Genomic DNA, 22,245 nt, shown 5'->3' with positions numbered 1-22,245 from the left:
TTAAATAAGAAGATCGCTGAATGGTTATTTTGTTCTAGAAGTTCTTCTGAGTATGAGCCACACTTGCATCTTTAAACCAATTTTCAGTGAACGTAATACACACTGATTATGTGTTATATACTTTCCTATGACCAATGTAAGATGAAATAATGTCAAAACAATGATTTTTGGGGTGCCTGGGTGGCTCAGTCGGTGAAGCGTCTGCCTCTGGCTCAGGTCATGATCCTGGGTTCCTGGGATCGAGCCCTGTACCAGGCTCCTTGCTCGGTGAGCCTGCTTCTCCCTCTCCCTCTGCTGCTCCTTCTGCTTGCTCACTCTCTCTCTGTCAAATAAATAAAGTCTTAGAACAAAAAAATAAAGAAAAGGAAAAAAAAAAAGAAAAAAAGCTCTGCTCAGTAATCCCTTCTTAATGAAAGACACTTTTAGGTGTTGCTCTGGGCTTCTGTCATGCCCTCCTTCTCAGGTTCAAAATGAGGAATGTGGTCAGAGAGGAGAAGTGACAAGGTCAAGGGTTGTTGGCAGAAGCAGGAGAAGAAGGTCCCCGCCCCGTCTACACCCCCTGTGGCCCCAGGGCTCCTGCCACTCTCCTCAGCAGTTCATGTCAGCTTTGTGGAGGGCCTGGCAAAGTGTGCTATGATCGAAAGCTCTCGTTGTGGCTGTTTGGGTGCTGCAAAGCCTACGATATCTTCTCCATTAAAATCTTCACCCCCCTCCGGTGTGGGAAGGTTACATGCCATTTTGGACTACAGATAAACTGGAACAAGTCGGGAGGAGAGAGGGTGGGAGGGAAGCTTAGAAATGCCGTCACTCCGAAGAAGGGTGAAGGAGCCAGAGGAGCCAGCCTGTGAACTTCTTGGGGGAGAAAGGGCAGGTGTTTTTGAAAATGTCAAGGTAACTCATATGTAGGGAAACCAGATTTATTCTGTAAGGCTCAAGATGTCCACTAGTTTCCGTGTGTGGAAACTACTGGAAGTCTTCTCCAGCACAGCAGTCCTGGGAAGGACCACCTGGGGAGGTGATGAGGTCCCCGTCACTGGCTTGTTCAAGCACTGGGCAGCTTCTGGTTGCAGCAGAGGGTGTTCACATCAGGCCACATCAGGCACGTTCCTTGCAATTCCGAGCATCGGATTCTCTCCAGAGACATTTCAAAAACTCAAAAGTAAACCCATGGATTGAAAATCCCCCGTACTGTTTCCCCGAGGTCTTTCATGGCAAATGAAATAAAGGGGAATAGAACTCCAGCGCCGTGCACACGACGTGGCTGGAAAGTCTGAGGTCTGAAACGCACAGCAAAGCAGAAGGCGCCGGGTCAGAGCAGTGGCGCCCGGAGGGACAGCGGAACAGGGGCCTTCCAGGGTCCTCCTGCCCGGTGGTTCCTCTGTAACTGGAACTCACACCCATGTGAGATGACGTACGTTACTTTCTACGCTACCAGGGACACTAGCTTTCCCCCTGTGACAGTCCCTTTCTAAAATAATAATGCTTACGGGTGAAAATGAGTGCCTTTGAGTAACTTTACAGGTGGGTCCCTGACCCACGGCTGGGTCCGTAATTAAGAAGTTGGCACCAGAATGACTGATTGGGGAAACACAGCTTTATCTGACCAACGGAAATCTCGAATTCACCGAGAGCTTCCATGCCCCTAACCCTGAACATTCCCGCTGGTAAGTTCTGGTATCAGGCTCCCCAGCTGGGCAGATGCTAAGCCTGGTGCCGCCGGTGAGTCCCTGCCTGCAGCCCGGCGCCAGGTGCTCGGCCTTAATGAGGGTGGGTTGATTCCCACCCCGTGTGCCGTGCTCAGTCCTGGGCTGGCTTGCGTGTGCGACATGAGGTTTTTTCTCTGGAAAAGATTTTTAGGTACCGCAGTTACACGGGACTCCAGAGTAAAGGGCGAACGGAGAGTTCGTTCTCCTTCCTTCCTGCTCAAGCACCGGGAGCCGCAGCCGCGTCCGAGTGAGGCCTGCAGAGCGCGGTCCACCCGCGGAGACGGCCCCGGTTGCTCCATCCCAGACCGTGCCCGGTGCCCGTTACCCAGTGCCCGGCGCCCGCTACCCGGTGCTCCGGGAGGTCTCAAGCGCTTTTTCCAGAGCTCCCACCCCGTGGGGCAGGGCGAGGTTACTGTGCACCCCGACACAGACACGACGGTGACCTGCTGTCATAAGCCACAGAGCTGTTGTCACTACTTTTGCCCATTCCACCGTTTCCAACAGTTCCACGAAGCCTGCGGACCTGCAAATCCGGGGCGCCCCGGGGAGGACCTCGGGCCTGGCGAGCTCCCCAGGACACGCCCCCTCCTGCTGCCCAAGTGCGGGAGCCCCGCGCACTCGGGAGCCGCGTGACCCCAGCCCCGTTACCGCGCGCAGCGTCCCTCCGGATCAGGGACCGACACGGATGCTCCTGCCTGGGACCGGGACCGCAACGAGGCGCAGCGCGCTCCGCGGCCCCGCAGGGGGCGGGGACATGAATATACAACATCAGCTCCCCTGCATGCCATTGGACAGGCAGCTGCTTAATATTCATGACGCTCAGGGGGGGGGTCCCCGGGCACTCCGACACCTCGCGAGATCTAGGGGCGGGCCTCACGAGGCCAAGCCTCCCCTGATTGGTTGTCCTTAGACGGGAACTGGGCTCCCATTGGCTGCTGTAAAGCGGTGACGCGGCCCGTCCCTTGGGCGGGAGATTTGAATGCCCATTTCCCGGATTTCGGGCTGTGCGCACGACGGCCGCCCCGCTGTCCTTCAGTGGGAAGTTCCTTCGTTTTCTCCCGTCGGAGCCTCTCCGGTCCCACAGCCCTAGCGCATTCTCGGCGCCGCGTTCTCACTCCGGGGCCGGACAGCTGCTCCCGATCCCGGACCCCGACGGCCGACCCCCGACCCTGACCCCGGCCCCCGACCCCGGACCGCGGCCCCCGACCCGGACCCCGACCCCCGACCCCCGCCCGCCGCCGCCCGGCCTCTCGTTTCTCCTCCCGCCGCGCCGGGCCGGTGGTCCCGTGTCCAGGCTCAGCCCGCTGAGCCCCGCAGGCGCGGCGCGTCCGGGCTCGGAGCCGTGGTCGCCGTCCCCTGCCTGGTGTCTCGCGCGGGCGTGGGCGGCGGGCACCGCGGGGTCCCCAGTCTGCCGCCCTGGCCGCCAAGAGGCCGCAGGGTCGCGCCTGCGCAGAGCCGCCGACCCGGCCCCGCCCCCTTCGCCCGGGGGACGCGTCCCCGGTTGCTACGGAGACGCGCGGGTTAGTAACCAGCGGTTCTGTGGGAGCTGCTGGTGGGGTGCGGTGGGGTGCGGGCGCGGCCGGCGAGCGTGTGGTCCCCGGTTCCCGCAGGCGCTGCGGTGAGTGCAGGCCGCCCACCACCCAGCCCCCGGCCTGGGCTCCGTGCCAGCCCCCGCCGGCCTCCTCTCCACCCCGCGGGTGCTGCTCCAGGGCATTCTGAGCCCGCACTCGGGGGGCCGTGGTGGCGTGGAAGCCCCGCCGCCCTGAGGGCCGTGGGCGAGCAGCTGTCCTCGGGGGGCTGCGCGCAGAGCAGGCGGGGTGTGCAGAGCAGGTGCGATGGGATGGGGAGCAGGTGCGGTGGGGTACGGAGCAGGTGAGGTGCAGTGGGGAGCAGGTGCGGTGCGGTGGGGAGCAGGTTCCATGGTGAGGAGATGGCAGGTGCGGTGGGGTCGGCAGCAGGGGGGCACCCCCACACACACTGCAGGCCGCCTTCTGGCTTTTCTTTGTCCTGCAGAGGGTTCGTATCCCCTGCTGAGTGGGCTCCATACCCAGCTCTGAGTGTGCAGATACCACATGCGTTCGTTCATTCAGAATTGTGGCTGGGTTCCTCTGTCCACAGGATGTCCTAAAAGTGAACGCTGCCTAGGCCCAGGCTTTCTGATGAATCCTAAAAATGCGTGCCTGTGGTCACCAAAAGACACATGTGAGATTGGCATTCTCATAACAGCCCCACACAGGAACCCAAATATCCACAGGCAGTAGAAGGGACGGGTGGGCGTGGCGTAGTCACAGTGTCCTGCACAAAGACCCAAGCTGTGGACTGCGGCTCTGTGGGCAACGGGGATGAATCTTACAGACATGACATTGAGTGGAGGGGGTCAGATATAAGAGAACGCACTGGGTGATTCTGTTTACATGAAGCCCCCAAATTCCAAAACTACATCCTAGTGGTTGTGCTGTGGGAGCCAGGGGAGAGGCCAGTGAGAGAAGGGAGCCAAGGTCTGGCTACACGGATGGGTTCCTTCTGTGTGTAGAAGGTGGTGAATGCACCTTTGGGAATGTGTCACACTCGAATAAAAACTGATGTAAAAAAAGGACCAAGTGCTTTCTTTGAATCTCAACGAGTGTCTGTCTTTGTGACCAGGACTTTGGAAAGCCATTATGGCCAAACTGCTCCAACCTCCCCCCAAGTTCCTGCCCTCAGAGTGGCACATCGCTAATAAGAACCAGTACCACAGAGCAGAGGCCCAGCGGTCCCGGTCCGAACGCCTGGTGGCCGAGAGCCAGAGGCTTGTGGATGAGATTGAAAAGACCACAAGGAAGTCTCAAAGCGATGTTGACAAGAAACTAGGTAAGATGCCCCACTTGCTGCCTTTGCACCCATGCCCGGATGCCACCGGGAGGCGTGGCCACGGTGCCGTTCCCTTCAGTGGTCAGGAGGAGTGATGGAGTATCTTGAAATACTGGGGGAAAATGTGCATTCTTCCGGTTCTGTCTCTAAGCTCACTGCCCTAAGACAGAGGACGCTAACCTCACCTGCTTTGCACCCTCCCTCATTCATTCTCTTACTGATCTGATGCCTTTACTGGACATCTAAGAGACGCCTGGGCCATCCGCTCCCTCTGGACAGTCAAGTTGCAAACCTGAACCTTGCAGAAAGAGGTCCCAGTTAGCACGCGAGGCTTGTAGCCTCAAACATAACCAAGCGAGGGTCAGAGACATTGGAGGGGTGCCTCTAATATGACAGACACCCGGACAGACACACACACACACACACGGCAGAAGAAAAGATGAGCCATAAAATATTCAGGAAATTTGGAGAAGACACTGCGCGTAGGAAACAAGAGACTCTTGAAGAAGACCACTCGGGGGATGAGAAAGCATCCTTGGGGATTAAAAACGCGAGAGCACGGCTGCAAAACTCAGAAGAAGGGAAGGGGCGAGCGCAGGAGCACGTGACGGCGAGGAAGCGGGCAGTGGCAGGTGTGAAGCTGAGGGGTTTCCAGAACCTGCGACCACCACCAGCGAGCGCGGGAGGAAGGGTGGGAGGAGGAAGCACTCCAGGGCAGAGGTCCCGGAAAGAAGCAAACCCAGCGGGTTCCTTGATGGGGCTGAACATGCAGGGGTACTTGCAGCTCTGGCAGAACGTCCAAGGAAACAGTCCTGAGTCTCCGGAACGTGAAACAAAGACATGACTACCAGCCCCTCCAAAACCAGAAAATCCCACGAGAAGAGAAATTGATGGCAGCGCGCCCCACAGCCCAGGTGTAGACACCATTTATGCATTTACGGTCTTGTAAGCAAGCTGTTCTGTCGCAAGATGGCGATGCAGCCCCACGGGGAAGACGGGGCAGCGAGAGCGTGTTGTCCCAGAGCAGATTCTGGCTTTCAGTCACAGGAAACTGGTACATATCGTCTAAACTGATCATGAGTAAGGAGCAGTGTGAGCACATGCCAGAAGAAATTCCGGAAGCATCTACAACGTGATTGCTCCCAGGTTACCTGGGGGGCTCTGATGGCCATGCATCGGACTCTTGATTTTGGCTCAGGTCATGATTTCGGGTCGTGGGATTGAGCCCTGTGTTGGGCTCTGTGCTCAGTAGGGAGTCTGCTTGAGATTCTCTCTCCCTTTCCCTCTGCCCCTCCCTCCCCCAACCTCTAAAATAAGGAAAGATAAATCTTTTTTTTTTTTTAATGCATTTCTCCCAGAAAGTGGGAGTGGGTGGGACAGGTCAGAGAGCTGCAACACTTGGGCGGGTTGACTTTTCAAACAACGTATGTCTAGATCTTTGATAAAATTAAAAGTTATTAAAAACAGTGGCTGTTGAAGACTTAGAGTCAACCCTTATGGATGACGGTTCCATTAATTCAAGGGTGATGGTTGCATTACTTCATGGGCAACGGTTGCATTACTTCATGGGTGATGGTTGCATTAATTCATGGGCGATGGTTGCATTAACTGGGTGTTGGTCTTGTAAGAAGAGATCCCCTCCCACCCTCCCCTAATCAGCACTTACAAGATGAAAGGGCCCCCGCAGAAAGAACGCAGCTGGGGTGGTTTGAGGGTGGTCTTTACATTTCTGATCCCAGAGATGGCAGCACAGAGAGTGGACAGATGCGTGTGTGACGCCGTGTGCTTTCTCCGTGCGCCTCAGAACAGAGGCTCAAGGAAGTCCGGTTCTGGAAGAAGGAGCTGGATGACAAGCTCGAGCAGCTGGTGTACGTCACAGAGGACCTGCTCACGTACCAGACCAGACTGGTGAACGCCCTGGAGAGCATGAAGGAGCCCCTGCATATCAGCCAGATGTGCCTGGAGTACAGGTGGGAGTCACTGCCGTGGGGCCCGTGTTTGGAGCCCGCCGTGCTGGGCAGCTGAAGGAGTTCTTCACACCTTCACTTAAATGTAGGTTAGGACTCGGTTTGGCTGCAGAGACTTGGAACACTGTAAACAAAGGCTGAATTGAGGTAGGGCCATGCTGTCTCCCTCACAGTTAGGGGGTCCGCAGGAAGTCAGCTTGGGGCTGGCATGGTGTGGGTCTTCACTCCCCAGGTGACTCTGTGACTCCAGATGGCAGCCAGAGCTCCGGCCCTTCCCTCCATGCTCCAGCAAGTAGGAATAATTGGGTTTGCTAGTCCCCATTGGCTCATGCTGCCCGTTGATGAGCACTTAGTCACGGGGCCACACCCACAGAAACAGCCCTCGAGGACAGGTTCCCAGGGGACAAGTTTGTGCCAGTACGCAGAGCCTCACCGGAGCACTTTGGAACCCAGAGAGCCCTGTGTGTTGTCCTTTCCCTCCTTCAAGTCCTGTGAGTGGGATGTTCTCGGGGGAAGCACGCAGGTCTCCCTCCCCCCGCTCATGGTCTCAGCCCCCCCCCCCCTCGCCCAGGGCCTCTTGTGGCTGCCAACACAGGCCCCTCCATGTCTGGTGCCCCCGCACACTGGCTGCTGAGTGAACGTTCTCAGAGGCAGGTTTCTACGGGTCACGCTGGGGGCCCAGAACACTTTCCCTGCGACGTTGAGGCTGTAGTTCCTTGGTCTGGCCACCGAGGTTCAAGGTTTGTCAGGACCGAGGGGACTGAGCCCCCGACCTCTCTGGGCCACATCTCACACCCAGCAGCTGGTGGTGCCTGGGTGCGCAGTTACCTGCTGCTTCCTGAACCCGTGGCAGCTCCTCCTTTCTGGGAAGAGCAGCCCCCGCCAGCAGATGCAGGGTCCGTGAATCCCAGGGAAGGAGCAGGTGTGTGCAGAGCCCACAACCGGCTGCTCAAGTTCACGTCCAGGGCGGTTGTCGGGGTGGGGTGTGTTGGAGGGGTGTCGGTGCCGCTGCCACGAGCCAGGGAGGGACCATCTGCGCCTCCCCCATTCCTTGCCACAACCCTGTGAAGGTGGAAAGAGTATCCCCATTTCACGGGAGAGGAAGCTTCCCCAGACCTCACCCTGGGGCAGGCAGGGGGTGGGGGAGGAGCCTTCCCGCCACACACTGCCCTGCAGGGTAGAGGAGAGAGGAGTCAGGTGGTGATGGGTTAAGAGCACGTGACCCCGACTGAGTTACCTCCTCCCCTTGACTCCAGAGGGAAGCCGGGTATCGTGCCGGGGTGAGCGCCCAGCGGGGGAGGGTGGACGCTGCCTTGGTTCCGCCATAGAGCACCTTTCTGGGTTCAAATCCTTGGCAAACATCAGGACGAGCTCCTGTTTCCAGGAAAGAAACCCGGGTGTTCACAATTCTGAGGCAAACGAATGTGTGCAATGACAGGTCAGAAGGAACAGTCTCCCGGAGTCATGGCCAAGTGGAGGGAAGTGCGTCTGGCATTTTTCTGAGCAGGTGACCAGCGGCCCATGGAGCTCGGCTCCCTGAGTTCTCAATATTTTGACGTCTCGCAGCCAGGCCTCCTGCCGGGTCGAGTTCCCTGCAAACCCGTTTGCCAGGTAGCTCTAAGTGGAGCCAGCGCCCCGGCAGGCGCTCGGTGACCGGCCCTTCCTCTCTGCCAGGGAGAAGCGGGTGGGCATCGACCTGGTGCATGACGCGGTGGAGCAGGAGCTGGTGAAGGAGGCCGAGATCATCCGCGGGGTCATGGCCCTGCTGACCCGCACCCTGGAGGAGGTGTCTGAGCAGATCAGGTGAGGCCGTGTGCCCGCCCACCGCTCCTTGCGGCCTGTTCAGGAAGGAGCCTGGGACGGAACGCAACCCGCGGTGTGAGGCCCACATGACAGCGGTCCACTGGCAGTGGGGGGGCACGGTTGGAGTCACCTGGAGGGTGAACTGGAGCCCTTTCCTGCTGGGGCTCAGACCCTCCCATCGGAAGGGTAGGGAAGATGCAGGCGGGTTGGTTAAGCCGTCACCCAGCGTCCGGGGCTGTGTGTGGTGCCGGGGGGCTGGGCCGAGGGAAGCAGGTGCCGCATCCTGCACCAGACCTGGCACCCCCCGCTTCTCCCTGCAGGCTGAACCGCTCGGCCAAGTACAACCTGGAGAAGGACTTGAAGGACAAGTTTGTGGCCCTGACCATCGACGACATCTGCTTCTCCCTCAACAACAACTCCCCAAACATCCACTACTCGGAGAAGGCCGTGAGGGTCGAGCCACAGTGAGTGGGTCCCTCCCTGCGTCCCCAGCAGAGGGCAGCCCGCGGGTCATTCCTACGCAGTGCTGAGCGGCCTGGGGTCCCCCTTTGGGAGCGTCTGATGTCAAATCCCTATAAACCGTGAGAATTGGTTCGCCTGCCTGTCATGTTTTCAGATGTCCTGAGGGCAAGCTGGTAGTTCCTGGGCTCCCCTTTCCACGGCCCCCACTCAGGGGAGGAGGTGGCACGGCTGCGGGGACCAGGAGGCTGACCCAGCCCAGGGTCCCCACATGTCCTGCGCCCGGCCGAGGAGATAAACCTCGGCGCCAGCACAGACTTCTGGGACCCTGTCTCCCCCGCCCACCCTGTCCCGCAGCCCAGGAGCGCCACGAGCGACTGACCGACAGCTTCCCTTGCAGCTCCGTGAGTCTGGAAGACTGGCTGGACTTCTCCAACAGCAACGTAGAGAAGGCCGACAGGCAGAGGAACAACTCGCTGGCCCTGAAGGCCCTGGTGGACCGGATCCTGTCGCAGACAGCCAGCGACCTGCACAGGCAGTGTGACGTGGTGGACACGGCGTTCAGGAACGGGTTGCAGGAGACCAAGGCTGCCAGGGACCAGCTGGCCACCCACCTGGCCAAGGTGAGCTCGCTGGAGGGGGCGCTGCTGGCCTGGGCCGCCGGCCCTGGGGCTTGTGCTCCTGGGTGGACAGGGGGAGGCGCACTCATGGCTCCCCATTCGCAGCAGGGCGTGGGCTCCTGGGGACCCGAGGGGACTTCACCCCACCCTGTGTGACATGCGGCCGGGGGATGGAGGGTGTTGACATTCCCCGAGTCAGCTAGGTACCGCCAGCTTCCTCGAACCCCCCGCTGGCTCGGGATTCTGGCTCCTTGTGCCTCTCTGTTCCCGGGGGCATGCTGGGCAACTGGCATTCAGGAAACGAGTCACAAGGCAAGACCCTGAACTTTAGCCTTGGCAAGTTTCCATGGCGTGGACATGGCCATTGTGGTCGGCTTCAAGCTTCCTATTTAACGTGGGCTGGCCAGGTGCGGAACAGCTAGCGGTGCGAGCCATGGGAGCCAGCGGCCGGAGTCCTGAGGACATGCAGCGGGTTCGGGGGGAGATGGGGGACAGGAGGGGCGGCCAGGGGCAGCCGCACAGTGCAGTCCTGAGGACTGGACATGGCCTGGAGAGCCGTTCACCGTCTCTAGCAGCACTTTGCAAAAGGTGGAAGGACATAGGTGAAATGAAAAACCATCACTCCAGAGTGTTCAAAGTGTCCATAATGAACGACGTCATTCACGTTCTTTTTTAAAACTGGGTGTTCAGGACCCAATGTGTATGCTCTCCAGCCCGTCTGGTTTGGGGCTGGTGGAGGGTGGTGCTGCCCAGGTGGGTGGCCTTGCTCTGTGGAGATCCTGACCCAGTTCTAGAGAAAAGCCTCTCTCTGGTCAACCTGGGGCCAGAAGAGAGCAGGCCGAGAAGGCCAGCCCCCAAGGCAATGGTGGGTGACCCCGTTTCATCTTTGGAGGCACATTTGTTTCCTTATTGGGTGAAAAGGAAAAGTTCAGAAAACCAAATGCAACGTGTGGGTTTCCTTTGGATTCTAATGTGAACAAACCAACTCTTTAAAAAAAATATGGGGGGGGGGGGGCGCCTGGCTGGCTCAGTGGGTTAAGCCTCTGCCTTTTGGCTCAGGTCATGGTCTCAGGGTCCTGGGATTGAGCCCCACATCGGGCTCCCTGCTCAGCGGGGAGCCTGCTTCTTCCTGTCCCTCTGCTGCTCCCCTTGCTTGTCCTTACTGTCTCTCAAATAAATAAATAAAATCTTTAAAAAATTATGGGACAATCAGGGAAATTTGAATACTATAAGATATAATGTGATAGTAAAGAATTATTTTTTGGGTGTAATAAAGATATTGTAGTTAGGTTAAAAGAAAAAAGAGACCTTTTCTTTTAAAAACACATACTCAACAATTCAAGACTAATGCAGTATAATATCTGGGATTTGCAGATAATCGAGCTGACGGACAGGGTTGGGATGGGGAGAACCTGTTGTGTATTGATCATTGGTTGGGTTGATGAGGGGCACACGAGGGTCAGTAGCCTCTCTAGTTCTGTCTGCATCTGGAAATTTCCATGATGCAAAGTTAAAACTGCAAAAGCTTAAGGAAGAAATAAAATTTTAAGCTACTTAAATATTAATCTAAAAACCCAAGTAATTTCTGAGTGATCTTTTCTGTGCACAAAGCCACCATCAGAGAAACCCCAGAAACCACTTGGAGAGACTCTTCAGGCTTCTGGGGGTGGAACTCGGGCCAGCGGCTGCTTCCAGGGAGGGGAGAGGCAACAGTGCCCAGTCATTCCATTCCACCTGCGAGATTCTGGGGCGGAGTGGCCCCTCGGTCCCCAGCAGTCACAGCTGCAGGGGCGAGAGGTCAGGCGTATTGTGGGGTCCCTGCTGGGCTGAGTGGGAGTCCCCTCTCACCACCTGACGTGATCACCACAGACCCGAGTGTGAGCGCCACCAGCCTTCCCCCTCCTCCAATCCCTCCTCAAGGTCATGGAAGAGATTGCTTGCCAGGAGAAGAACATCACGGTCCTCGAGAAGGCCATCCTTGACCAAGAGGGGCCTGCCAAGGTGGCTCACACGCGCCTGGAGACCAGAACCCACCGGCCGAACGTGGAGCTGTGCCGCGACGTGGCGCAGTACCGGCTGCTCAGGGAGGTGGGCGAGATCGCCCACAACGTGACCAGGTAGGCGGCTGGCGTGGGGAGCCTGCAGGCGGGCGGAGACCATCTGCACCCTCGCGGGACCTGCTTCCCCGGGGCAGGCTTCTCTAACTGTAGCCACGCAGAAAGCAGGTCCCCAGCTACACTTTTCTAGAGCCCCGATCCAGACGTTTAGGTAAAAATGCACCATTCTGAAGGTTGGGGGCTCTCTTGGGTTTTCTGCCCATGGCCCCCAGTTTGCAGTCTGCCTGGAGGCGGAGAGGGAGGGGCAGGTGTCCTCGGGTCTGTCCCAGAGAGGAGTCAGCGTCCCGCCTCTCTCCCCTGCAGACTGAAGGACGCCTTGGGCCAGGCACAGGCGGAGCTGCAGGGCCTGCACCGCAGGCAGCTGGCCCTGCAGGAGGAGATCCAGGTCAAGGACAACACCATCTACATCGACGAGGTGCTGTGCACCCAGATGAGGAAGTCCATCCCCCTGCGGGATGGCGGCGACCAGGGCCAGCGGGCGGGGGGCCTGCAGCCCGACGCCGTCTGCTGATGCCCCCGTGGGGCCCACACCGATTAAACCAATCGATTAAACCAGGTCACAATCCGGAGCTCGGCTCTCATTTCAGGGAGGTGGGGCTCGGGCCTGGTGGGGGGTGCAGTGCTGGCTAGAGGGCCAGCCATCGCCCCGCGCCTCCAGAGGACAGACTTGCAGCCCGGGGAGCTGTCCGCCGCCTTCCCTTCTGACCCCGCGGGTCTGGATCCCTCTTGAGACTCGCTGTCTCCCTCCTCGTCACAGGCACGGGACATCCCTTTGCCGTCCTCCTCCGTCTTCCCTAGGAAACCAGACAGGGCGGGCGCTGTGGACGAAGACCCCACCCTCTCGGAGTCTTACGGAGCGCAGATGGGAGCCCGGCTCCGGGAGCCCGCCTGGCCCCTGCAGGCATCTCTGGGCCCCTCTCTGCCGGAGAAGTGAAGTGGACACATGGGCCAGAGGCCGTCCAACCCCCAGGAATCGGCTGAGCGGTGGGGCCTGAGGGGCAGGTGGGCCTGGCGGCAGCTGTGGAAGATTGTGGTGAACAGTGGTGGGAAGCGCTCCCTGTTCTCCGTTGGTGGGGGCACCTGTGGGCCATGCCAGCTTGCAGGGTGGGGACAGCCAGCCAGGAGGGGCATATGTGGGGTGGGGGGGTGCTTCCTTCAGCCTCAGGAGGGCATGGGGACGGCTTCTGCAGACCGCTGCCCTCCCGAGTGTAAACAGAGAGGGCGAGTCTGCTGCTGGTCTCCAGACCTGGGAATACTCCTTGGGAAGGTTCTGTTCTTCCTTCGTTCCCAAGTACCGTAAAGCCGGAGAGACAGGCCCCCCCTCATGCCCACGTTCAAGTCAGTCATTGGACTGGAGGCTCTGGAGGCCACAGGGCTGAGGTTCCCGTGGGGCTCCATGAGGCTGGACGAGCTCTGGGCAACGGTCCCCACCCCTGCCCGCGTCATTTCTGCGTGGTGTCTTGAGGCACAGACAGTGTCCACCCTAGGCCCGACTCCCAGGAGGTTTACCATCAGGGTGTTCCTTACTCCAGGGAGTTTGTGCTGTCAGCAGGGGGAGCCCCTAACCTGGGTGGGGAGGCCTCTCCGAGGCTGGGGACATCAGCCTCATGGCCCCCACCCTGGTGCTGAGTGTCCCCTCCCTGGAGCATCACCCTTCCCAGTGCTGAGCATCCCCTCCCCCTCACCATGTTGAGTGTCAACCCCTGCCACCCCCGCCCAGTGCTGAGCAAATACGCAGCCCCCTCGGGCCCACAGCACTGGGGACAGCCCTGGGTGCTCTTCTGCTCTGGTTCGGAGGGGTCCCAGGGTCCCTTCCCAGCTAGAGGGCAGATCCGAGTTTACGCTGCTTGTGGGATTGTGCAGGATTATGGGGCCTGTCCCTGGGGAGGTGGCAGAGGGGGGCGGGGGTGAGGGCTCTGCGGAAACCCTTTCCTGGGGACCCCGCTCGGGGAGCCTCAGTGCTTCAATGGGCTGGAATCAGCCCTGTCTTCTGCCTGGGGTGTGGCCTTGACAGCTCCCGGCCTCCCAGGGCTTAAGCTGCCCCATCGGTTAATAAGAGGCTCCTGTGGTCTAAGGGGACATGGCAGGGTTGGCCACATCAGCTGTGCATGGCCTCCGTGGCAGTGGTGCATGTTCTTGCTGCTGAAAGAGGACATGTCATAACTCGGTAAGATGAGCCAAAACAAAACAGGGCTTTGACATAACGGGTTGCGGCCAACAAAGCTGGAATCTCACCTCGACGAGATCGTCAGTCATTCGACAAGCAGCAAGGGGTGTGTTTGTGCCCAGGCTGTGCTTGGGCAAGCGTGTAGGGATGGGAACCAGACTAATTACCGAAGCACCGCCCAGGAGGCCAGGCAGACCCCTCCCTCGGTGACGCTCGGCGGGGGGTGAAGTTTCCTCGAGCACCCTCTCCGGGGGGCCGGGGTGTCTGGGCAGGAGGCAGGAAGGGGGAAGTGCTCACCCAGGGGGTGTTTGTGTTTATAAAAGATTGTCTCTAACAGGTTACAGTGGTGACACTTTCTGGGACAATGACCTCCGCCATTCTAACATCATGGAGTTTGCATTCATATCTTCTGTTTCATTCAGAAAGCCTGGTTCCACAGCGCTCCGTCTCACACAGCAGCGTCTCGAAGCTAAACTTGTTAAACGGAGGTTTTCACGGACTCTCCCGAGCGCCCTTGCACGCATACAACAGGGTCGGCTCCAAATCTTGCTGTGTGAGGCGGCCGGCGGTTGTTAACAGAACGGCTGTGGACTCGGGGTCGCTCCAACACGCTTGCTTCCCGCGCTTCCCGAGCCACTGACCTTGGGCAGGTCTGCCTTGCTAAGCCCCGTTTTCTTGGTGCTGAAAGAGGGGTGATGGAGGTGCTGTGAGGGTTCAGGGAGATGGTGCTGGACAGCCCGCACGCAGGGAGGGCTCTGCCTGCTGCCCCTTCCACGGGCCTGCCACGTGGGCACGGGGCGGGAGGAAGAGCCCCTGGTGCTGAACCAGGGACCGTGGCGCGGGCTCTGCTAACCTAACCTGTGTGGCCGCGGGAGACCTGCCCCCTTTGTGCAGGCTGTTTCCTCTCTAACACAGATGCCAACATCTATGCAATGTGGGGGGCAGGCTCACGCACGGGGGAACAAGTATTAAATCACCATTCCCTGCGGCAGAGTCCGTGGGCGGTCGGTCACTTCTCCACGTGCAACAGAGAAGCTGGTGCCCAGGGAGGCCGATACACGCCCCAGCAGCCGACGCAGCTGTTGACACCTAGGTTAGGGTCCGGGACCCTGCCCCAGCTTCATTTGTGTGTGAGGGACTGGAGTGACCAAGGCCTGCACGGGGCACAGAGCTCAGGTCACAACAGAGGACGTGGTTTCTGGACCCTTCAGCCAGGAGTCGAGCCTCTCCTCTGAGAGTCTTTTCAAAAACAAAAACTGTCCTCTGGGTGTGAGCTTGCCTGTGGGTAATGGTGTGGCACCTCTGGGAACCATGGTCCCACTTTTCTTACTGGGCTGGAAATTCAGAGGTGGCAGCCCCCACCTGTCCCCAGGGCTGCTTCCCCCCCCCCTCAGCAGCTGAGAGGAGGCACCTGGGAGTCAGAATGTCCTGCTCACTAGCGGGGTCAAGTTCATGCTGATGTTCTGTGTGTTTCTGGGCAGAACCGGTGCTCTCTGCAGCCCCACAGCAGGTGGACGGGCATGACAGGAGTCTGTGGCCCAGGGAGGTCACAAGTCCGCAGTCATCTTCATCTACTGCTGAGTTTACAGACCTCGTGTACATGGCATTTTCCCAGGGGACTCGCCTGCACTCAGTCCTGCTTCTGCTCCCTGGTCGGCAAAGTCTCTGTCCGTGTCCTACAGGCCTGTGGTCGGGATCCACAGGTCAAATATCTTACCAATACCAAGACATCACATGGGTTTTCACTCATTCTCTGGAGTTTTGTGACGTTGGAGTGGACCCAGGGAGCTCCACCATCCAGCGAGTCGTGACACTCAACACTACAGGCCGAGCCCACCCTTTTCACGGAGAGCAGGTGCGAAAGTCTGCTACACTCAGATTTGTACCTGGAGATGAAAGCAAACTAAAATCCAGAACTGGTGCAGAGAAGAAACCGAACCAACCAGCCAGTCCCTCCACCGACCAGTCTGCATTCCGGGTGACTCTCCCCATTACCTGAGCAGGCTCTGACCCTCTGGCTCCCAAGGCCCTTTTGGGGTCTGCGCACCACCTGGGAGCTCCCCACGGGGGACCCCCGCCCTTCACCCCTGAGGCCTGTCCTGAATGCAGGTGAGACAGGACGCGCGAGCGTGCAGGGTGCTCCGATGAGGCTGGAGACGTGTGGGAGCCAGGAGCACTGCCTAAAGACACGGGGACACACGTGCGGGCACAGAAGGCAAGAGGCCACAGAAACCCCGTTCTGCGGTGAGAAGCTTATCAAGGGCAGTCTGAAACTTCCTTCATCTAGGTCTATTGAAAATACTCTAGATGCAAACACGTGCAACATCTCCCAACACCCCGAGCAGGGCAAGTCTTCCGGGGGCTCAGGAATCTGCCATCACCTCCCATTAAAAACGGACTCCCTCCCCAGCCCTGATGATGAACGACAGCACAGAAGGCACAAAAGGAAAAGGAAAACCACCCGTAACCCCGCGGCACTTCTGCCGGCGCTCTTCCATGCTTTCAGACCAGCGGCCGCCCCGCCTGGTTTTGTGTCCTCCTTTCCGCAGCACCGCGGTGGGCACTGGCCCCCGGGACCTTAGGGCGCTCGGGAAAGGGGAGCGGAGTGCTCGGGGCAGGCGGAGCCGGGCCCCCTCCGCAGGGGTGGGGGAGGACAGGGGCGCGCTGGGAAACCGCTTCGCCAAGCCAGGAGCCCCCTCATTCAGCTCAGAGCGGGCTGCGTGGACGAGCGGGAGCGCCCGCCCCTGGGAGGACCCGCGGCTGTGTAGGGTCAGGGGGGACGGTCAGTGGCTGAGGGACGACTCCCGGAGCCTGAGAGTGGGTGCGAGAAAGCGGAGCCACAGGGCGCGCACGACAGAGGAGACACTGGGCCCGGGTCGCTGGTAAAGATAGCACTTTTAAGTCCGCCACGGCGGGTCGCAGCCTTCGCGGGGTGCGGGCCGGGGCGGGACCCGCAAAAGGGAGCCGGGCGAGCCGGGGAGGGCGGGGCGCCGGGGACGCACTCGGGGCGCTCGCTACATCATGGGGTACGCGATGACCAGGTAGTTGAGCTCCGCGTCGATGAGTTTCCGGTACTTCCTGTGGATCTCGCGCAGCGTCCGGTCCTCGTCGTTCGTCTCGTATCTGTTCGTGTAGATCCTCACCTGCGCCGGCACCGACACAGGGTGCACTCGGGGGGTCGCCCCCGGAGCCCCGCGCCCCGCGTCCCGGCCCCGCGCTCCAAGTCCCCGCCCCGAGCCCCGCGCCCCATGTCCCCGCCCCGCGCCCCGCCCCGAGGCCTGCGCCCCGCGCCCCGCACTCATCCCAGCTGCCTGCGAAGGGAGCCCCAACTCCCGTCCGCGAAGCCAACCCATCCCCCTCACCGCCCCGGGCACACAGTCGGGGGCGCGCATCCCGGACTCTGGCGGGAGCAGCGCCGGCCCAGCGCCGGCTCTCATCCCCGGCCGGGCCCGGAGCCTACCTTGAGAGTGCGCAGCGCGCACTGCCCTTCCTCCTGACTCTTCAGGACTCTCTCCACAAACTTGACGTCCAGGAAAGCCCAGATCTTCAAGTACAGCAGCTTCCGGCACGACAAGACCAGCAGGTGCAGCTCCTCGTCCAGGGACTCGTGGTGGTTGTTGAACTCAAACGTCAGTTTCTGGAAAAGCACCAGCAGGACGGAGGTGGGCGGACTGGCAGGGACCCCCGGCTGGGTCACTCCCCCACAGCCCCGTGGGCCGCTTGCTGTGGTCCAGGGTTCCCCCGGAAGAGATGTAGAGACAGGGCACGCACCTGGGGTTCAGAGACCACGGCGCCGGTCCCAGCCCCACGGCCAACTGGCCAGCCACCGTCCCTCGAGCCCCTCCATACACGGAAGGATGGCAATGGCCGAGGTGAGTAGCCCTCCTGATGCTGATGGTATTTATAGGGACTGGTAGCAATCACCCAGCCTTCTGTGCGGCCCTTGGGAGGGACAAAACGATCCTGATTTTATCCCCGGGGAAGCTGGCAGGTTAGAGAAGAGCCCACAGCTCTGGGCTCCTCAGTGACTTGGTCTCTCTGGTTTGGACTCACTGCTGACTGTGCTGCTGGGAGCTGCGAGGGGGCCTGCTATCCCCCAGGGAGGCCCCTTCTTGCTCAGAGCGGGCACGCAGGGGCTTTCCTTGGTGGGCAGCCAACCAGAGAATCCCTTGTGTCCCATGCAGACGTGAGCCGCCATCACCTGCCGTGATCTTGGCGGGGGGACGCTGGTCTCTGGGAGCATGCCGGCCCCATCGGGAGCCTCTCGCCAGTGGGGAGGGGGGACAGGGGACACCGGTGACCTGAGCGGCAGCTGGTCCTCCGTGGCCTCCCGGGCCCCACGCACCTGCAGAGTGTGGCGGAAGGTGGGCAGGAGGTGGGTGAGTGTGGGCCGCATGGACCAGTCGGGGTCGCTGAAGTAGCAGCTCCGCAGGCTGAGGCTGCGCACAGGGACCTCCGGCAGGAGGATGCGGACCAGGCGCTCGTACTTCAGGACGCGCTCGAAGAAGAAGTTCACCTTCAGGTTGGTGGCATGCCTGGCCAGCTTGGCCCAGGACATGCCCCAGATGACCTGGCCATGGGGGTCGTGGATATGGCACTTGACGTTCAGGGCCCACAGGGTGCCAGCGCTGCTCTGGCACAGCGCCTCGAGCAGCTCGTCCGACACGCAGCTGTAGTTGAGCGTGAGGGATGAGAGGCCACGGAAGGCGGCCATGGTGCTGCGGAAGCGCGCGCTGCTGTACACGGCCAGGTGGTGGCTGAAGAAGTCCTCCAGGTTGAGCTGCGACACAGCGCTCTCGCCACGTGGGTGGCTCAGGGCGCCCAGCAGCCCACAGCCCTGCTCCACGGTCAGCCGCGCACCCTTGAGGCTCAGGCAGCTCAGGTGCTTCCCCACCTTCTTCAGGAAGCAGCTCAGGCTCTTGAGGAAGGAGCTTCGGGTGCTGCTGCGCCAGACCAGGCGGTCCAGCTCCAGGTGCTGCACGGACAGCGACCTCAGACGGCTGTTGTTCTTGCCCAGGCACGACAGGAGGCCCCGCATGGTGACCTGGAACTTCTTGGTCAGGACGGCGTTGTACGGGTTCAGGAATTTGATCTCCAGGTGCTCCAGGTAGCGGCCAAACTTCTTGACGTACCAGAGCGCGGACGCGAACTCCGACGCGTGCACCCGGGAGGGCCGCCCGCTGAACGTGATGGTCCTGTACCTCCACAGGTCGGCCGAGAACATCGCCTGGTTCCACTTCCTGCAGACCAGCGCGGCCCGGGACCGGTCCCTGTCTCCCAGCCACCAGAAGACGCGCCGCAGGCACACATCGGGCAGTCTGGCCCAGCAGCCCTGGTCTTGGGGCGGGGGCAGCTGGCTGTCTTCGTCCATCGAGGAACTGGGGTGTCCGCAGCAGCCGTGTGCTAGGCAGGGCTTCCAAAAATGAGGAAAGAAAAGCAGTCACTCCTTTTCTGTGGGAGTAGAAAGGAAGAACCGTTACTCACCTAGCGGAAACGAGACCCAGCGAAGGGACGCATGCTCTGCGTGGGTAGCAGGCCCTGTGCGGGCGCAGGTGGGGACCGTCATAGAGCTGCCTGGCAGGGCACCCCTGCAAGGACTCGGTCTGCCGGGGGAGCCTCCTGGGGTCCCACCTCGGACTCAGTTACAGCACGGGAGACATGAGAAGGCTCGGGTGTGTTTGCGGTACACAAATGGGGGACACATTGGGGGTGATTAATTCTGTCTGGGGAAGGAGGGAGTGGACGGGGCTGCTCAGAGGAGGTGGCCCCCGGGCAGGGCTTTGCAGGGTGAGTAGGAGCAGCAAGGCTGACCAGCTTGGAGGAGGAATCATTGCACTCCGGCCAGAGGGAACGATCATACAGAGCCGCAGGCAGGGGACTGTTTGGGATGTGTGCACATGCAGGGAACTAAAAGTTGTTTGGGGCTTCACTTGTAAGGGGCGGGAGTGTGGGAGCTGGAGCTGCGGGACGTGCCACTGGGTCAGGGGGCCCCGAATGATGGGATAGAGGCCATGTCCAGGGCACCAGGGGCTCTCCAAGTCCTTGGAATCCTGACACATGGGCCCCCTTCCCAGGATGAGAATCACTGGCTTGCTGGTGGCTGTCTTTGCTTCCAAGAGGGTAGCAGTAGGTCGAGCATCAGCGGTGAAGAACCTCAGCTGAGGCCCCAGGGGGCCAGGCAAGGTCACAGGGTCACCTGTCCGGAAGTGATGTGGTCTTGAGATACAGAAAGGGCCCTCCAGGGCAGAGGAAGGAGGACGGCTCAGAGCAGAGTGCAGGCTCCAAGCCTGGAGCCAGGGCCGTGTGACTGCGGGAGTGGGTGGGTTTGTGAGTTCCCTGCAGGACACGATTTGGAAACTGGGTCCTGAGGTGGGGAGTCCTGGAAGGTCTCTGAGCTGCCCGAGTTGGCCACCGCATCGCATGTGGTCCCTCGGCCAGGCTGGGGAGGCCCGGGGAGCGCCAGGCCTGAGCCAAGCCCTTGGAATTTCTAAAGCCATCTGCCGAGGTCTTCACAACCTGCTTTCAGTGTTTCCCGGCCTGAAAATGCTTCTTCCCTTTACCACTCCCCTGCCCCCGTCTTCAGGTGGAAATCCTACCGCTCCGTCATGCTTTCAGTGGCGACTCCACCATGTGGCCCAGGATTATCGTAGCTCATAAAAACACAAAGCTGGAGGAACTCTGAGAATTATGTCTTTACAGATGGAAACTGAGGCCCAGAGAGGTGAAGGGGCTTGCCTGTGGTCACACAGCATGTCAGTGACAGGCCTCAGGAGCTGAGGGACACGTTAAGCATAGTTCTCAGCTTAGGACAGACATTTGTGCAAGGACTCTCTTCAGTTTTGCTCCTTTGGTGTCCTTGTCTACACTGGTGTCCTTGTCTACACTGGTGTCCCCGCCCGCATGCACTGACCCATTCTGACGTGTCTCACGTGGGTCTGTGCCTGTGCTCACCCTCCTACACTTTCCCTCCATGCCCACGAGACAGTCACCAGCCTCCAGCTGGTTCTCCCATCTCCAGATCTAGACAGACGTCCCCATGGGCTCTGGCACGGCATCCGCAGGGTCCCAGGGACACTGCCTGCCCTGCCGCCTTCCCCTTCCCCTCTTGCCTGTGTCTGTCCCTCAGTGTAACCTTCGTCCCAGCCTGCGTCACCCCTGAGATGTGGGACAGCCTCATTCTTCTGAGCAGTCCCTTCACATTTAACAAACGAAGAGGGAGGGCCGTTGCTTCATTAATGGAAGGCGCCTGTGGCTGGGGGACCCCTCAGGGCTTAGCGTGGAGCAAGGTGCTTGAGAAAAGCCAGACCAGTCCCCAAGCTCAACACGAAGCCTTTGTCCTCAACATGAAGTCACTGGTCGGAGGAATCATCAGACACGTGAAGCCACGTGAAGCGTGGTGTCGGGAGAACGTATCTGGCAGGCGGGGAAAGCTGTGGCAAGTGGTCCACAAGCCCTGGTCCTTACTGGCAACATCCTCCCTCCCCATCTAAACCTCCTGGCCAGCCAGAGGCACAGGAGCTTGGGGGGTTGGGCCCCGGTTCTGTCCATTGCTATGTACGGCCTGCGGCAAGTTAATTTCCCTTGTGCCTCGGTTTCCACATCTGCAAACCAGGGATGAAAATGGTGCCCCTCTGTGTTAGGAGGATTCCATGAGCCTGATGCTTGCGTGGAAGTCGCCCCAACAGTGCCTGGCACATAGCAGACGCTGGACCTGTGGCGATGTCAAGACATTCTGCAGGATCCCCTGATGGAAGGTGGGGACCCCCAGTTTACAGATGGGGAAACAGAGAGCTGAGGAAGGCTCCCAGCGAGCACCCTAATAAGTGCGGAAATGGGATTTCAACCCACCCCCACGCCAAGGGCTCTCCGGCTGAGTCCTGCCCGCCAGCCCCAGACCTGCCAGTCCCGGAAGGAAGCCTAAGGACGTCCCACCACCCGCAGCCGGAGGTGCCCGAAGACGCAGGCTTCTAAGGGGAGGCGGAGGGGCCCGTTACCCTCTCGCCGCGCCCCGCTCGCTGCGCCCCGTTTGGGCTGCGGGGACCGCGAGCCGCCTGCCTGCTCCGCCCGCGCCGCCTGCGCTCCGACGCCGACTCTGCGCCGGGCGCGACGTGCGCCCTCGCGGGGGATGAGCGCCGAGGGCGGCCGCCTTTGTGACGCGCCGCCCTCCGCCCTGCTCGGCCGGGCCTCCGCTCTTCCCCGGGGCGCGCTGCATGGGGGCCCAAACCTGGGGTCTTCAGAGCCGCCGACCTTGCGTGGAGAGGGCAGGACCGGCCCGGCGCGGGGTGTCCCGGAAAGCTCCCGGGGCCAGGGCAGGAGGCGAAGGAGCGGGGGTGCCCGGGGACCTGGTCCCGGGGTCCCTGGAGGTTGCGGTGCGAGGGTGCAGGGGGGTCCGGGGTCCATGAGGGTTCTGGGCTCTGGTGTGTGTGTGCGCGCCCACGCGCGCACGTGTCTGAGCGTGGTAGAGGAGGTTCGGGCATGGCAGGGCGTTGGGGGGTTGGGGTGGGAGGGTGACTGGAGGTTGGGGTACGAGTGTCCAGGATCCAGGGGTCCGTGGGG

At 60.4% G+C, this 22,245-nt stretch overlaps 2 protein-coding genes across 4 annotated transcripts; one reads left to right on the top strand and one right to left on the bottom strand.

Moving 5' to 3' along the window:
- Positions 1–3,203: 3,203 nt before the first annotated feature.
- On the top strand, positions 3,204–12,086 carry TEKT1 (tektin 1). Its single transcript, XM_047707678.1, has 8 exons — positions 3,204–3,324; positions 4,350–4,556; positions 6,361–6,526; positions 8,198–8,326; positions 8,647–8,790; positions 9,186–9,408; positions 11,326–11,522; positions 11,826–12,086. Exons 2-8 carry the CDS (start codon positions 4,367–4,369, stop codon positions 12,031–12,033), a joined length of 1,257 nt encoding a protein of 418 aa, XP_047563634.1. The 5' UTR covers positions 3,204–3,324; positions 4,350–4,366; the 3' UTR covers positions 12,034–12,086.
- Positions 12,087–16,571: 4,485 nt separating this feature from the next.
- Positions 16,572–21,804, bottom strand: FBXO39 (F-box protein 39). 3 transcript variants are annotated; one of them, XM_047708046.1, is made up of 4 exons: positions 21,538–21,804; positions 18,035–19,140; positions 17,150–17,326; positions 16,572–16,832 (listed from the first exon to the last, which is right to left on the bottom strand). In XM_047708046.1, the coding sequence occupies exons 2-4, from the start codon at positions 19,058–19,060 to the stop codon at positions 16,704–16,706; spliced, it is 1,332 nt and encodes a 443-aa protein (XP_047564002.1). In that variant the 5' UTR covers positions 19,061–19,140; positions 21,538–21,804; the 3' UTR covers positions 16,572–16,703. The 3 variants fall into 3 exon arrangements, with proteins under 3 accessions (XP_047564002.1, XP_047564001.1, XP_047564003.1); XM_047708045.1 differs by having other exon boundaries at positions 21,684–21,804; XM_047708047.1 differs by having other exon boundaries at positions 18,035–19,102; positions 21,684–21,804.
- Between the last annotated feature and the right edge of the window lie 441 nt (positions 21,805–22,245).

This window comes from Lutra lutra, chromosome 16 (assembly GCF_902655055.1).
Source record: "Lutra lutra chromosome 16, mLutLut1.2, whole genome shotgun sequence".
Taxonomy (NCBI): Eukaryota; Metazoa; Chordata; class Mammalia; order Carnivora; family Mustelidae; genus Lutra; species Lutra lutra.
Note: the sequence above shows the minus strand (reverse complement) of the source record. Positions and strands in the feature narration are given on the sequence as shown.